General features: G+C 53.4%; 6 protein-coding genes across 6 annotated transcripts; 3 read left to right on the plus strand and 3 right to left on the minus strand.

Moving 5' to 3' along the window:
* Positions 1-9: 9 nt before the first annotated feature.
* rpnL (proteasome regulatory particle lid subunit rpnL) lies at positions 10-3,466 on the minus strand (the record flags this gene model as incomplete). Its single annotated transcript, XM_024839175.1, has 4 exons — positions 10-426; positions 532-1,106; positions 1,921-2,239; positions 2,318-3,466. 4 exons carry the CDS (start codon positions 3,464-3,466, stop codon positions 148-150), a joined length of 2,322 nt encoding a protein of 773 aa, XP_024696661.1. The 3' UTR covers positions 10-147.
* Positions 3,467-4,837: 1,371 nt separating this feature from the next.
* On the plus strand, positions 4,838-6,755 carry P168DRAFT_323258 (uncharacterized protein). The gene is made up of 3 exons (XM_024840668.1): positions 4,838-5,831; positions 5,889-5,921; positions 5,991-6,755. Exons 1-3 carry the CDS (start codon positions 5,301-5,303, stop codon positions 6,663-6,665), a joined length of 1,239 nt encoding a protein of 412 aa, XP_024696662.1. The 5' UTR covers positions 4,838-5,300; the 3' UTR covers positions 6,666-6,755.
* A 1,041-nt stretch (positions 6,756-7,796) lies between these two features.
* On the plus strand, positions 7,797-8,561 carry P168DRAFT_286227 (uncharacterized protein). The gene has a single exon (XM_024836305.1). It carries the CDS (start codon positions 8,294-8,296, stop codon positions 8,507-8,509), a length of 216 nt encoding a protein of 71 aa, XP_024696663.1. The 5' UTR covers positions 7,797-8,293; the 3' UTR covers positions 8,510-8,561.
* A 138-nt stretch (positions 8,562-8,699) lies between these two features.
* Positions 8,700-10,049, plus strand: P168DRAFT_286228 (TBCC domain-containing protein). Its single transcript, XM_024836306.1, has 2 exons — positions 8,700-9,425; positions 9,479-10,049. The coding sequence occupies exons 1-2, from the start codon at positions 8,820-8,822 to the stop codon at positions 9,680-9,682; spliced, it is 810 nt and encodes a 269-aa protein (XP_024696664.1). The 5' UTR covers positions 8,700-8,819; the 3' UTR covers positions 9,683-10,049.
* A 59-nt stretch (positions 10,050-10,108) lies between these two features.
* Positions 10,109-13,509, minus strand: P168DRAFT_228932 (esterase-like activity of phytase family protein; the record flags this gene model as incomplete). The annotated part of the gene is made up of 7 exons (XM_024833160.1): positions 10,109-10,197; positions 10,255-11,456; positions 11,524-11,838; positions 12,064-12,116; positions 12,191-12,338; positions 12,398-12,992; positions 13,056-13,509. 7 exons carry the CDS (start codon positions 13,507-13,509, stop codon positions 10,109-10,111), a joined length of 2,856 nt encoding a protein of 951 aa, XP_024696665.1.
* A 607-nt stretch (positions 13,510-14,116) lies between these two features.
* P168DRAFT_7845 (uncharacterized protein) lies at positions 14,117-15,138 on the minus strand. The gene is made up of 2 exons (XM_024842145.1): positions 15,088-15,138; positions 14,117-15,029 (listed from the first exon to the last, which is right to left on the minus strand). Exon 2 carries the CDS (start codon positions 14,862-14,864, stop codon positions 14,178-14,180), a length of 687 nt encoding a protein of 228 aa, XP_024696666.1. The 5' UTR covers positions 14,865-15,029; positions 15,088-15,138; the 3' UTR covers positions 14,117-14,177.
* Between the last annotated feature and the right edge of the window lie 12 nt (positions 15,139-15,150).

A 15,150-nucleotide genomic window follows, 5' to 3' on the forward strand; every position in this document is an offset into this window, starting at 1 on the left:
TCTTTTTATGGGATACTTTAATATAGTTAAGAATTCAGGAAGATTCGCTAAGTAATCTCATAATGCAAAGGCAGCATAATAATAACCCCCATCCGAGACCAGTAGACATAAATTACCAAATAAGACGAAACAGAAACAGGTCTATCTTTAGACAATCGTCTCTAGCTCTCGGGCGTAACCCACTGCATTCTCAATAATCGTGCCGCTGGCGACCAGGATGTCCTTCTCGGACCGCGCCGCCGCCTCGGGCTCCACGGGGAAGTATATCCGGCCGTCACGCAGCACCCACCCGCGCTGCTGGGCGAACTCGATAACGGCGCCTTCGGACTCGAGGAAGAGGAGGTTCTTGGCGTTGGAGATGGGGAGCGACGGGTACGCTTTTTCGGAGCAGTCGGCGATTTCGCTGCGGATGGTTCCGACCAGGACCTATTTCCGTTAGCATTATTCGATCTCACATATTATTAGAGGTAGAAGGCGGCGAGACGGGATGGAATAAAAATAAAGAGAAAGAACGGGAAAAAAGACACTCACACTCGAAAATAAGGCAAACTCCTCCGACGGAACCCGCTCCGAGTTCGTCTCCCGCCACACCTTGTCATAGCTCCCCTCCATCAAGTTCCGCTCCAGCTCAACAGGATACTTGATGAACGGATCATCCTCCACACTCTTGCCCTTGAGGCTCGCCTCCTCCACCAGACCCTCCAGCACCGTGTGGAAGCTCGTGCTGTCACCCATGCTGAGCAGGAGCAGCAGATACAAGCCTGTGACCTTGCTGCGCTGGCTCGTCTTAAAGTCGACCTTGCCGGCCCCGGTGCTATCCCGCTCCAGATCGTAGAAGGGCTGGAGCTGCTGGTAGTATCGTGTGAAGGTGGGAGCGTCGGTCTGCCTGATGGAAGCGAGGGCGCCCACTTCCAGGATCTCGCGAGCCGCAGAGACTAGCTCGGGCGACGTCGATGGTGTCGGGATCAGGGCATTCTGCAGCAGGAGGGCTCGCTTGGCGCGGCTGAGAAGGTCGCTGACGACTTCGAATTGGTGGCGGTTGAGAGCGTTTTGGAGCTCCGAGACGAGGGATCGGATGTCGCCGCCGCTGGCCATGGTGACTGTGACTGGTAGGAAGAGAACGGGTACGATCGAGGGGTGTGATAATCAAGAGCTTTGTATATTAAAGCTGTGCGAATCGGTTTGCACCAGCAATGGACGGAGGAGATGGAGGGATGGATGTGAGTTGGTGACGGTTGGGTATAATGAGGAAGATGGCTGACGTTGTCCGCTCCTCAACCGCCAACCGGAGCTTCCATGAGCTTCGGGCCCGTCGGTCACGTGCCGTGATCTTTACTAGACTCCTTTGACAGCCTGCCCTCACTTGTTCTTTGAATCAACTTCTACGCTTATGTGTTTTACAGATGAAAGACCGAGAAAATCAAAATCAAATAGCTATCAGACATGCTATACGTCTACTTTACACTATTTAACCAATGCTCCCGATATTAGAGAGACGAGAGTCAACTAACAGCTTCGATTCTGGAGCGCAGGTCAAGCACGTATACTATCACTGAAACCAGTATACTCTCCTCCAAGCAGACTTAAAAAGACTTAACAATCTCCCCCAGAGTGCGATACACCGGTGTGCCAATCCCCGTGGCCGGATCCCAACCCTGGGTCGCATTCCAGCTCGCGCCCGGCACTAACGGCCCTAACCCGCCGGCGCAACCCAGTGAACCGCCTTCAATGATATCGGTGAAGCCTTGGTTCAATGAATAGAGCCACGGGTTCAGGAATCCGAGTCGGGGCTTGCCAACCTCGAGTCGAGCGGCGTTCAATCGTGCTACAATGGCGGCAAAGACGGGGGCCGACGCACTATAATTCGATCAGCAACTGTATCATTCTCTTCTCATGGTCAAGGGATTGGAGGCAGGCAACGGAGCAAAGGAAGTATAAGAACAAAGAGAGGGAAAACCAACCTAGTACCCCCGGTTTTCGCGTAGGATCCATGGTCTAGGATGATATAGTTTATCGCTTGTGCTGCCACATCGGGGATGGCTCTCCCACCCGCATTGAACAGCCCCTCAAAGGTATTTCCGATCTTGTCTAAGTAACCGCTGACGCTGGCCTCTTGATAGGCAGGCCGACTGAAGTATTGTGAGAACCCACCGCCGGAAAAGCTGATGCCCTTCTCCGGTTTGATGCCGTACGTGCCGCCGACCGCGGTGACAAACGGACAGTTTGCCGGGAACGTAGGCTGGAATACGGTGGTGTTGGTGCCGTCGTTGCTGATGCAATTGTCGCCCACGCCTCCGTCACCGCTGCTGAAGATCACCGAGACTCCGCGGGCGCCCAACTGGGCAAACAAATTGCACACCGTATACGCGTATTTCTCGGGGACGCTCTGTTCATTTTCGCCGTAAGAGGTGCTGAGAACTGCAGGAAGCTCGTCATCGGGCAAGCCCAGAAGATAGTGGAGCTGGTCGAGGTAGGGCTCGTTCTCTGCATCCGTTGTCTCGTCTTGACCGACCTGGGGAACGAAGGGGCCTCGTCCGGCGGTACTGTAGTACACGCCAAGCGCCCTGTACGCCAGAGAAAAGGCGTACTGAATGTCGAGGCTGGCTTCCCCACTGCCCCTTGTGTCGTTCTGCAAGTTGCGACCACCGTTGATGGAGACCGCGGTGAAATTGGCGTCCGCGCGATCGGGCGCAAACCGGTGCAGAAATTCTTCGAAATCACCATAGCGGGCATATTGGTCCAAATACCCCGAAATGCCAAGGATGTTGCGCCTGTCCGGTTGAATATCGGTGTCGTCAATTTGGTACAGTTCGCGAAGACAATCAGGGGTTACATTTGCCGCGCAATCCCCGTCCACATCCTCGGCTGAGATGATTATCGGTTGAACAGTTACCTGCGAGGCCAGCGCCCCAAACCGCGTTGTTGGCTGAATCATATAAACGTAGGGGTAGATGTCTCGCGGCACTGAGTAGGCCAGCGTCCTGATTACTGACGCCCGGGGCTCCCCATCTTTGACTTTCTCTTGATAGAAGCGGTAGAAATGCGTCCTCAGGATTGACTCCGCATGTGCAATATCGACCTCGAACTCCACCCAGTTCCCATGCACATTGATCGATTCTGCAGGCACATGTTCGCCTTCAAGCCACGCCACGACCTTTTCCGTGCCCTGATCGAAGGGACGCAGGAAATCACTAACGACTTCGCGGCTCATGTGCCTGCCATAATCCTGATGTCCGGGGGTGGAGAGATCCACCACCCTTTTCTCAAATTCGGCGGTTTTCTCTTGGTTCAGTGCCAACTTGAACCGCATCAGCCTCGACCGAATCGCGGGTTCGCCCTTAGTCCAGCCCTCCGGCACCCCCGGTAGTTGCTCAACGACGACATATTCTGTGCCTATGGCGGCAGCGGGAAGTACGCAGGATGCCACGAGGGATAGACATCCCACCAGAGAAGCAAATCTAACCATCAGGGTGTATTTTGACGACCGTACTGATCGAATATCGTGAGGTTTCGCGCGGCCTAGAGATAAAAGAGCGGTCTTCGCCGTTTTCTAGTCAAGAAGGCGCAGAAAAAATGGTACCCAGGGATCAAACAAAGATAGGGATAGCCACCAGTACCAGCTATTAAGCCCCCAAACAGCCTATCAGATTCGACTCGTACCGGCTGCGCAAGAGACGGCGTTCAGGAAAACTTTGTCCCAACCAAGGGTCTTGGTCTTGGGGCCTCCTGCCGACGCTCAGTGGTCGACATATTAAATTGCGCCAGAAAAGACGATCTCCGGCGTATGTTGATGGTGGAAACGCATTTCCGCATACTTCAAGGGGATTGAGAGTGGCATCCCCCTTGCATGTCTCATAACTACCCGTCGGGGTCAGGAATGATGGGTCTCTGAATAGGTAGATCTACATTCTGTGGGTTTCCCGTGTCATTGCCATGGCGATTTATCGCCCTTGATGGTAACATCTTCATGGGTATATTGGGACGCTATTGCAAGTCCCAAGAAATGGATTCACGCCTAATACGAGGCGACAATGAAAGTTTCGATAGAGAGAGAAAGACTCAGAGAGTAATTTGGTTAACGATCGTCCACTTGACCTAGACTCTAGGTATCTATTCTTGGGGATGGTTCAATAGGTCGTTGCCCGTTGTTTATTGAAACCTCGAATAGGTCAAGGCCGACTAATATGGCGACCAATCATGATGTCCACACGTACCCAGTTCCATGGTTGATGGTGACGTCGACACTGGGACATCTGGGGTCAGACTCTAGTACTAGTTAGTTATATTGTTGTCACTTCCGCGAGATGATCCATCGAACATGTTGTTGCTTGGAGGGATATAGTTCGTCTTGAGGGTTTGTGGTCCATTCATTAGTTCGATATCTACGTCTACATCCGATGTACTATACGCGGTAAGGTCGCCGTGTATTATAGGGACAATGTATCCAAAATGGTACTATAGGTATAGTATACTGTGCAAACAAAGACCTATATGTTAGAACATGCTGTAAGATGCGATGTTGACTAGGTACTATCTCACCATTGTATTCAACATACCATTTTCAATAGTAACCATAATAAATCCTCGCAATTATCAATGACAATCACCATTATTACTGGCGATCCAACCAGGACGACTCGGCAACAGAGCGTTTCAGGTGAGCTGTACAAGCCAATTGTGTGACAGGCGCGGGGTGATCTTTATTCTCTTTCCCCTCTTTTGTCTTGTGTATTTTTTTTTTTATATTCTACGGGTTTATTCTCCGATTCGAGCTATCATAGAAATCATAGAAATCAAGAAACTGTAGATCTCATTCCTCATAACAGTAGTAGAAATACGGAGTAGACCATATCTTGTTTAGCCAGCCTAGAACACGAAGATCATCAGGCTCGTAGATCCCCACGTCATCACAATCCCGAACAACAACAACAACAACCTCTCAGCAATGGAATTGATCCCCTCAAGTCATCACTGACGCGCAATGGATTTGTCCTTCCACGACAGCAATATAGGATCCGATGTCCACCGACGATTGGGCAGCATCAGGGCCCGAGTAGGACAGCAACCTGCAGCCTCGCATCAGCTGAAACAGATGCCTGGCAGATCACCTGCTAAAGCCGCTTCTCGGCCCTTTTCTCAACTTCCCATCTGCTCAATCCCGTCAGTCTAACATATATGCGACAAAGAACACCGTGACCCTTCTAACCCAGCTTGGATCCGCGATTTCACAAGACAGGCGACCCCATTGACGAGTTCCGGCGCGCGCTTATGTCCGGGGCGTATTCGTCCCTGTCTCCCTCATGTCACACCCACTGGTGGCAGCAGTGTGGGAACAGTTGGGACGTCGAGACCTAGCCAACATCCTCCGCGAGATTATCGGTCAACATGCTGTCGATATCGCCGTTCTCCAGGCTCAGGACGACCAGGCGTCCAAGATCGAGCCGCTGACTCGGTCGGTGTTTTGGATTAAGACCATCTTTGACGCGCAGCGCACTCGTTTACAGGAATTGGTGACAACACACGACGTGCCGACTAGCAATCACTCGCCCTACCTACTGCCATCAGACGCGATCTTCTCCACTTTGATGTACCTGGTCCAAGTCAAATCCAAACTATTTCCGTGTAATAAACCGGTTGCACCGGGCCTCATGTGCTATCGGCACTTCATCGCCCATACGTTGTTGGCAGGGATCCGATTGCTCGTCCTTCGTGGTGATGATATATCGGCCGAGGATAAATTCAATCTGGAGCGTGCAATGGCGGCGGCGTGGCAGCATCCAGATCTAACGAGTGCCGAGCTGTTCTTGATCAACGATCTGTTACCCCGCGCGGTATATAGTACCGGGTCGTTGGAGTTTTCGGGTTTCCGCATGGCTCACCTTACACAGGGCGGGAAGAACCCGCCCATCATTCCAGGACTGGTACAGGATCATGGTTCTCACTTTGTTTCACCTCCGCTTGGTCACAAATTTAGCTAACAGAATTAAAAGGAGCGGTTGGATGGAAATCCGGAGACGCTGATCACGGACCTCCTCACGGCCCTTATCAGAAGCAAAACCGCCACACTCGCACCGTTCTGTTGGTTGTATGATATATTATGCTCCGCAGAGTCAGCCCTCATCCAGTGTCATATCAACTGGCGTCACACGTCACAGCTGGAGGGACCCTCCAGCCCTGCAGCGGACACCATAGACGATACACTGGACCAAGCACGCAACACCCGGACAAAACTAGTCCGGACGGTCTTAGCCGCATTTGATGACGAGTTCGAAGTCCCTTCTCTCCAAATACTGTCCACGGTCATTTTGACCCAGAATGCCGACGGCCATCCTCCCCTGCAGACGCGGAGGATTCGAGATAACTGGGCGCGCCTTGCCCCCATGAGGGAGTTTTGGGAAGCATCCCTAGGGCACCTGATCCGATGGTTGATCAATCGCCGAGTCCAGATGTGGGATTCCAACGGAGAACTTGATGCGAACAACCACGACTACCAAGCCCATCTGGCCGAATGGCTCCAGGCATCACCACTTCCGGGGGCTAGTCCTTTGGCCGAGACGCGCGCCGACAGCGTCTATACGGTCGACTGCCCGGCGGGTCACGCAGTTCCCAGAGAATTTTTGGACGAACGAGTAAGGTCATCCGACCCGTGCGCTTATGAGGTATGAGCGCTCTCATATCTGAAATTTGCATCTGTCAGCTTCCCTCGAGCGTGAGCAGAAACCATGCGACGAATCCACGCTCACTTTATACCAGAGGCTGCAGGATAATCCGATTGCTATGTCCCTTGACTGTTTATGTCCTTTCTGCCCGGGAAATGTCAACATACACCATATCCGCCTGATAGAACAATCCGAACACCCATCGAACGCAATCCAAGGCTTGATTCATCTTGATTCAAAACGACGCTACTCTTTCCCCGACTCGCTCTCGCAAAACACCACCTCCGCCTCAAGTTCTTTGAGCCACTCTACGAGTAAATCCTCCGCCCGCCTTGGCTCGGGAGATTCCCTGAAGAGTCCCATTTCGCCGGCATCGTACTCCGGTTTCTACGACATGACACCCAAACCAGCCGCTCCAGAGTTCATGAGTCCTCTTTGGGCGCACAATAAGCCTAATCCAACGCAAGTGAAGAAGACAAGTAGATCGTTCTCCAGAGATTTCAAAGGTGTGAAGTTATCGTTGTCCAGTGGGGCGTCTTTGTTTAGAAGATCATCTTCCAGGTCTCGTCAGCTGTCAGATTAATCTATGAAAAGTCTTTTTATTCCTTGTTTTTCTTCCTTCTTTTGCCTGAAACAGCGTACTCGGCTAGGACATGGGACGTTACAGAGATATACGATGCTAGTGGTTCGACCGTGGTGGGGTCTACTAGCCCTCTTGATGAGACCTTCTTCCACTTGAATATTTGGCGTGGTCTGTAGGATATCAATAACCATAACTTTGGTCTCCGCTAAGATGCGATCCACTAGACTATGAAGACCCCAAAAGTGCACAATCCCACTAGGGCTAATATATATCTAGATGGAGAACGCCCTGGGATTCCCGAGAAAAATGGCAAAGTGCGGGAAGAACCTGATCTATTGAAAAGCATAACATCGCCCAGTTCCAAATGTACTCTCCATTCAGTCCTGTCTAAACCAATATATGTCGCGTATCTATACTACGAGTAGGTGAGTAGCCTCAGGCCGCAATGACCGAAACGGGACAGGCCGGAGCCGAGATAGTCCGGGGTCGATCGACGTCACGAGGGAGAAGAAGCGACGAAGATCAACGTCGGTCATGTCTCTGTTCTTGACCTGAAATCTCTCTCGTGTGGTCTCCCTTGCTTGAGGTAAGTCCTGAATCAGAACGATGTTGAACCTGTCAGTCATTCTCCTGGCGGCCAACCATCATCCAGTCCCGGTAGTGGGGCAGATGATCGTCCCGGCAGTGAACCGTTGATGACCCCTCTATCATACCATCGTGCTTTCCATTCCTCGAAGCTCGTCCGCTGTGGCATGCCATTGGAAGCTAATGGGTGCGATTTGTCCATTTTGACAGAGTCCCAGCTCATCGTCGACCGCTGTTCCTTCCCGGGGTTTCGCCTGCGTTTGCATGGGTATCTAAATCGTACTAGAACTGGAAGGGCTATCCTACGTAATATTTGCCAATCCACCCGGGTCGACGTCATCAGTACATCGAAGCGCCCTTTCCATTCCATCCGAGCTTCTGGTCCCTTTCATCTCTCTCCGGACGGCATACTCCAACATCATCTCGTGACCGATCTGGATTTGTTCACTTCATCTCGGTTATGACGATGTCCGAAGCGCAAGCGAGCTTTACCGATGCGCGACGGCCGTCGCAGTCTGAGGACCAGACTATCTCCAATGCGGAGATCCCGTTGAAGGAGCGGTTTTTCCGTTACTTTCAGCATGAAATTACCGGTGTGTTTCTGCACCAGGCCATTTGTCTTATTTCTTCTGACATCGCTGCTTGTGACAGCACTTCAGGAACAGATGGACCGACTCGCTGATACGTCCCTGGTGGGCGGCGAGCGGACCGACGCGACTGATCACTGCTTAGCGGGGATCGCACGGTTGTCGAATGAGGTCAAGGATTCAGCTAGCTACATCCCTACCTACGACCAACGGATATACGCAGAAGTAGGTTGCATATACTCTGAGACCTAAGGGAAGGGCTGTGCTGATTGTTTGACCTCCTAGGCTATCAAAGCACTCCAGGATAAATTGGCAGAAACTCGTGCGTTAGTCGAACCGCGACCCAAGTTTAGCTTCAAAACCAAGAAGAATACGTCGGCGGTGTCCTTGGCCGACGCAGCGCAGATGGCTGCGCAAGGACGCCGTGGGATCCCCGGGTATCGCTCCCCCGGGACATCATCTGTGGAGTCGTCGACGGCCGCGACCCCTAACTACCCCTCGACACCGCTGAATGAACCCGACCAGCTTCAGCAGCGAAAACCTGAGATCACCCCAACGTCTGCTCCGATGCTTTCCGTGGAAAGCGCGTACGACCGACCGAAGCACGGGGGGCCGACCTCGGCCGGCTTTGCGGCGTCGTCCATTGCCTCCGTGACGGTGCACGACCACCATCGGCTTCACATCATGCTCCCGGCTTCTGGATCCACAGATACGGTGCCAGCCTCGATCACGTCGCTGCGTCATTGCGTCGTCGACATGTCCATCCCGACTGCCAACGGCAAACCCTACGCCAGTTTGACGGTCAAGGGTGTGAAGGATAGCCTGTTGGTATGCGGGCAGGTTGATGGGCCGGCTCATATCACGGGGGTGGAAAAGAGCGTTATTGTGGTGACGTGCCGGCAGTTCCGGATGCACAAGTGCTCCGACGTGGATGTGTACTTGAGTTCATCCAGCAACCCGATCATTGAAGACTGCACCAATGTGCGCTTTGCCCGGATACCCCGGGTTTATGTCAGTACTTTCTTCAGTCTACCCCCAAACTGGCCGTGACTAACAATTCGCAGGCCTTGGACCATAACCAAGCGGGTGTCGAGGACCGCTGGAACCAAGTGGAAGACTTCAAGTGGATTAAGCCGGAGCCAAGTCCGAACTGGCGTCTAATCCCCGACGCCGATGCGGTGCCGGAGGAAGTGTGGGCGGAGATAGTGCCGGGCGGCCCAGGCTGGTCCCTGGACGACATCCTAGGCGCACTTAACCTAAACAAATAATTTTGAGAACCCTCTCAGTCGGCTCACTAATCTCAGACTGGATCAACACGAGAGGAAGGTTTGGTTTTGCTCCTTTCCGGCGTTGCGGTAGATTTCATGCGAAACGCGGTCCTTGCCATGGATTGATTATGCCTACACTTTTTGGACCGGCCGCTTGCGGCAGACGGGATTCGTTGGACGGTCAGGCTATCAACATGAAAAGAAAAAAAAAGAGGTTGTGAAAATTGGCTTATGGAAATCCAGATTGCACAGTTGGCGCCAGGGTGAAAGCTCTTTGATTGTATTAGTACCAAATGCAGACAGCAATGCGCAACGCGATAGGATCCGTTCGAGTCACATTATCTACCTAGTAGTCTAATATATGATGCCTGGTTTTCTCCTGAAATGATTTCTCATAGAGATAGAATGTTGAAAATATTATCCATCCTAGAATACCGCTCGGAAGACCAACATCTGGCTGTCAATGTTGTATCCCGATTCATCAGCGTACTTGAAGTCGCCGAAATTCATGTAGCCTGTACCGTTAGTATAGCCAGTACAACGATTCACTGTCAAAGAGGAAGGGAACTCACCATCCTGCGTCATAAAATCATTATCACTAAAACTAAACAGCAAATACTCCCTGCGACCACCACCACCACTCCCCTGATCCGGATCCACCGGCAGCAGCGCCAAACTCTCCCACTTCTCATTCAGCAGATACTCATCCTGCGGACCCCCATTATGCAGCCCGAACCTAGCCAGCTCGGCATCGAGATTATAATCGATAAACGGGCAGTACTGAGCAGGCGTGATGTCGTCGTGCAGCACACCCTCCGACGAAGCGATCGCCGCCGTCGCGCCGTCGTATTTCCCCCGCAGATTGGTCGTCTCGTCTGTGATGGAGAAGATGTCTGCGTGTCGGTAGATGGATCGCGAATCGGACTGGCCGTGGCCGGCGTCGGAGTCGCGGGATAGGATGAGAAAGCTTTTGCTGCTGCTGCTGGGGCCGGGATGGGGGAGATGGTGGATCTCAGACTGGGCGGCCACGAGGCTGTCTCCTTTGGCGTTGGTATACCGGGGTAAGAGAACAGCGTATTCGTGTTTCAGCTGCGGCTGCTGCGCAGAAGAAGAGATATCGTACTCGAGCAGCCGAACAGGCTGGTTCGTCTCATCGTCTGGCCCGCCCTCCTGCGCCAGAGCAGACTGAACCATAGTGTAGAGGGTGCGGCCGTCCGGCGAGAGCGTCAGTGCCTCAAAACCCTGGTTATTGCTGCGGCCGGAGGCGGGGTCCTCAGGCATAGGCATGTTCTCCGGGTCATGGAGCGGGGGACTGGCGGCGTTGAAGCTGAGGGTGCCGTTTCGGCGCGGGAGGTATGCCGCGGGCGGCTGGATGGCGTGCTCCATGCGGCCCTGCTCGCTGAACCGGTAGACGTAGGGTCCGTATTCGTCGGAGACCCAGAAGGAGAGGCTGCCGTCTTGCTGGTGGTGGAGGGCGAGGCCTTCTGGGTCTACGGAGACGCGCTTCCCGCCTGCGCCGGGGCCGCCGAAGCCGTCGCCTGGGTAGGTTGATGCTGGGAGGGGTGGGAAGCCGTCGTAGTGGGCGGAGTTGGTGATGTCCGGGTCGAGGCTGGTTAGGGGCTTGTTGTTGGGGTCTGTTAGGAGGATTGTGTCTTTGTATTGGAGGCGGATGTTGGGTTTGGATGGGTGCTGGGCTGTGGCGTTGGGAGTTAGGTGGAGGGTGAGGTGGAATTTCTGGATGCGGGATTGGAAGTTGATTGTGCCGTTTGTGTTCCTGTTTTTGTTAGTATATACTGTCTTATTTTATCTTCCATGTGTATGGTGTATAGAGAGATACGTACCACCCTCGGTCTGGGAGGCAGTAGACGGTGCCCTCGTAGGAGTTGGGCGCAGTACGCTGCCACGAGACCGGATCGAACGCGATGGAGCTGCCAATGCCTCCGATGGTGTCGCCGTATTTGTCACGGGCATTCGATGGTAAGCGACCGTATCCCTCCAGCCCCGTGTAGCGATAGGTGGTGCCGGCGCAAGTGGTCTGGTTGACGGCGGCGCGCGGATGAGACGAGAGGGCGCCTGTCAGACCGGCAAAAGCAACGAACCCGGTGAGCCACTTCATAGTGAGATTGATTTCCGAAGAAGAGAGGATTCTACATTGCCTAGTCTAAGCATGTGGAGGGGTGAAGTGACTATATAGTCGCGCCAAGTTTAACACGACGACTGGGATGGGGTGGGATGGCATTATGGAATGTAGAACACGAGGATCAACGTGGAGCAAGTGGAGAGATCCATTGGGTCAACCGCAGACTTTTTTGATTAGGATGGGCTATTTAGTTACGGATTAAGTCGTAGTTTCGTGTTTAGTGACTCCACGTGGTTGGCACTGCTGGGTATTCTTTCGCGTGAACGCCCAGGTCTTGATAGATGGTGGCGTCTCCTACGGATATTCAACTGATTAGATCTATTGTCCGTTTTCTCCAGGATTTACTAACCTTGTCCGTGTTCCTCCACTCGAGTCTCGTTTTCCTCTTCCATCTGTTTCAGGTCCTGACCGGGTTCGCGATGTGTATGGCCGATCAGCACAAACTGTGCGTGTGCATAGTCGATCAATTCGGGTTCCAGAGGGATCCACCGGTGATCCTGGAACTTGTCCTCCACACTGCGCATCGTCAATATACATATTCCTATATCAATTGAGGAAAGAAAGAGGAATCCTACCTTTGGGGATACTCCGGGTTCTGCTTTGGCGCATTCGCCGGCCCAGGAAATCTAGGATTCTTCGACTGCACAATCCACCCACCCTGTGCCTCCAGACCGAACTCCTCTTGAACGGGTCCCATCTCCGCCGGGATCGTCACGATGTACGCCAATCGGGAGTCGTTTTGGGTGCGTGTAATGGCATACACGCCTTCAGCGTACGGTTTGGCTTCCGGCGTCACTTGTTCGCCTTGGGTCTTGGTCTCATGCGTCTCACTCGACAGGAGACTCTCCTCGACCTCCTTCACTGTATTGCCTGCTTTTTCCACGAACCCCATCTCGCGCTGTCCCGTGGCCTTGGGAAACTGCTTCTTGGGAACCATCAGTAACCGACAGGTTGCGCCCGCTTCCAGCGGTCCCTCCTTTTGGTCCAGCGCGGCGGTTCCGGGCATCGGGCGGAGCACGATGAAGCTCCGCGCGACTTCGTCCATGCTTTGTGCGTCGGTGACGTTGACTCGGGGTCGGAAGAAGAAGTAGATGATGCCTTTTTCGAGCACCTTGGGTGGGCTGTCATCCTTCTGGCTGGGTTTCTCCTGGTCAGACGGGGCGGGTTTGGCTTCATCTGCTGACTGTTAATTCCTATATTGAACCAATCAGGTCTCAAGGGCGTAGTTCATACCTTGATCCGGCTTCTCTTCCTCCGTTTTGGCTTCAGCTTCGGGTTTTCCCTCGTTGTCAGCGGCTTCCGCCTCAGATGTCTCCTGGGCTGGCTCCCCCTCGCCCTCTGGCTCCTCCGTCTCCTTCTCGCCCTTCACCTTCTCTTCCTCTCCGTCAGCCTCCGACTCCTTCTCCTTGTCCGAAGCCTGTCCCTCCGCTTCCTCCGTAGTCTCATCCCTCTTTTCCTCCTCCTTAGATTCAGGCTCGGGCTCCTTCCCCGCAGCTTCCTCCTCCTTAGGCTCCTTCTCCAGCTCCGCCTTCTCGTCCTTCTTTCCCTTCTTCTTCACCGGTCCCTTCTCCTCCGCCTCCTTGCGTTTAGCCCCCGCTCCGCCGCGACTCTTCGTATCCGGCGCAGCCGCAATAGCCTCTTTCGCCTTCTGGGCGGCTTGGCGCGAGGAAGTTCGTGTCGCTGCCATGGTGTATATGGATTCCTAGTGCAATTGGTTTGATTTCCGGTCTGAGTCTCGACAGGCAGTGTCAATGGAGAAGGGGATGGGGTTGCTGTTTTAGCCGGTCGGGTTTCATCGTCTGTGGCCGCAATGAGGAGTGTATGACGTCACCGCTGAGGTTGTTCCGGCCAGACCCTACGCCGTCAGGGGCGTAGCAGCTGTTGTGTATTTCCTGTTGGGGTTTAGGGTGTTGGGTTTACTTGCTTTGGGTTACATGTAGATGGTTTTATGTGGTTGATTGGGTGGACGGCCTGCGTCTTTCACGTGGTCTATGTAGCTTGATGCTGGGTTTGTAGTAGTTGGCCACATCCGGCCTAACACGTAGTCTATCTACTGGTTTGCAGCCATCGACACCGCATGAACGGCGTCGTAATGACCATCTGTTGGTCATTGCTGCTAGATGTGATGGTGTTGACGGCAACACTATATGGGACGAAACTTCCTATACTGCTCCGTCTGCCGGAAACATATCGATATCTGATTCCATCTCCACGGCCCCTACATGGCCATTGAACAGAGGGACAACGTGATGCATCAAACTCGCAGACTTGAGGGATTGAGAATGCAACCGCGTGGTTGCATGAGGCACTCGGTACAACGAGTTAGATAGCAAGAGATGTATCAGGATAGTAACCTCAGTCGATGTCCATCTGATCAGGCGCAGCAGAGTCGTCCGGCGCATTGACACTGCTGACATCAGACGACGGGTAATCAGAATTCCCGCTGCCAGAAGATACAGACTCATTGGATTCAGACATCTGGGAAGACAGTGGCTCGATGTCCACATCCTCCCCCGATCGTAGGCTCCGGCGCCGCTTCTTTGGGCTGAAACCGGAAATGCCGCCCCGTGTATCTGGGGCCGTTTCACCCGACACTTGCCGGGGCGGCCGGGTAGGCTTTCGCTTCTTGCCCCGGTGAGGCTTGCCGTGGAGCCAGCAATCGCTGTAGTCGGAATCGCAACGGAGGTCCTCCATGGAGTGGACCAATTCTCCCTGATCGTAGTCGATACTCGCCCATGGCAGCTCCATCAGAGCTGGGAGCCTGTGGAGAGAGGGCCGCTGCTTTGCTGCGTCTTCCTTCTCCTCGTCCTCTGGCTCCTCTATTGCATAAGGCGTGAACACGTGCGGGTGGGCATCGGGCCCGGGATTCGATTCCGCCGTGGAGGCATTTTCGGCAGGAATGGGTTCTTCTGGGAGTGTGTCTCGCTGAACACGTGGGCCGGAGAAGGGATTGGACGGCCTCGTTTGCTGGTAGCTACTTGATGCCGTGGCCGGGTGGGATGCCATGGGTACAGATCCCGTGCTGTTGAAGATGGTCGTCATGTCACGTCAACTTCGTCCTGACTCAAAGAAAGATGTCCCATCGCAGTGCGGTTCACAAAAACAAATGGTTTCGGTTTCAAAGGGAAACAAATGAGAGATTATCGGGTTGGACTGCAAGTAGATTCGGACATTGCACCGTTTCTCCCTCAGGCGGTATGCTTTAGACTGATCGATTGGGTTATGAGACAATAGTAGAAGGGTCAATGTGGCTCTAAGCACCAACGAGAGAGAACAAGTTGTAAAGGATCCAGCACCATTACATTGTGGTGATCTGTCTGTCGTGAGA

The sequence above is a fragment of the Aspergillus campestris genome, assembly GCF_002847485.1.
Source record: "Aspergillus campestris IBT 28561 chromosome Unknown P168scaffold_1, whole genome shotgun sequence".
Classification (NCBI taxonomy): domain Eukaryota; kingdom Fungi; phylum Ascomycota; class Eurotiomycetes; order Eurotiales; family Aspergillaceae; genus Aspergillus; species Aspergillus campestris.

Coding starts and splice junctions, on each gene's coding strand:
- P168DRAFT_323258 (XM_024840668.1), top strand. CDS start 5,301: ATGTCACACCCACTGGTGGCAGCAGTGTGGGAACAGTTGGGACGTCGA. Junction 5,832..5,888: donor ACGATCTGTTACCCCGCGCG/GTATATAGTACC, acceptor CACCTTACACAG/GGCGGGAAGAACCCGCCCAT. Junction 5,922..5,990: donor CGCCCATCATTCCAGGACTG/GTACAGGATCAT, acceptor CAGAATTAAAAG/GAGCGGTTGGATGGAAATCC.
- P168DRAFT_286227 (XM_024836305.1), top strand. CDS start 8,294: ATGTCCGAAGCGCAAGCGAGCTTTACCGATGCGCGACGGCCGTCGCAG.
- P168DRAFT_286228 (XM_024836306.1), top strand. CDS start 8,820: ATGGCTGCGCAAGGACGCCGTGGGATCCCCGGGTATCGCTCCCCCGGG. Junction 9,426..9,478: donor CCCGGATACCCCGGGTTTAT/GTCAGTACTTTC, acceptor AACAATTCGCAG/GCCTTGGACCATAACCAAGC.
- P168DRAFT_7845 (XM_024842145.1), bottom strand. CDS start 14,864: ATGACGACCATCTTCAACAGCACGGGATCTGTACCCATGGCATCCCAC.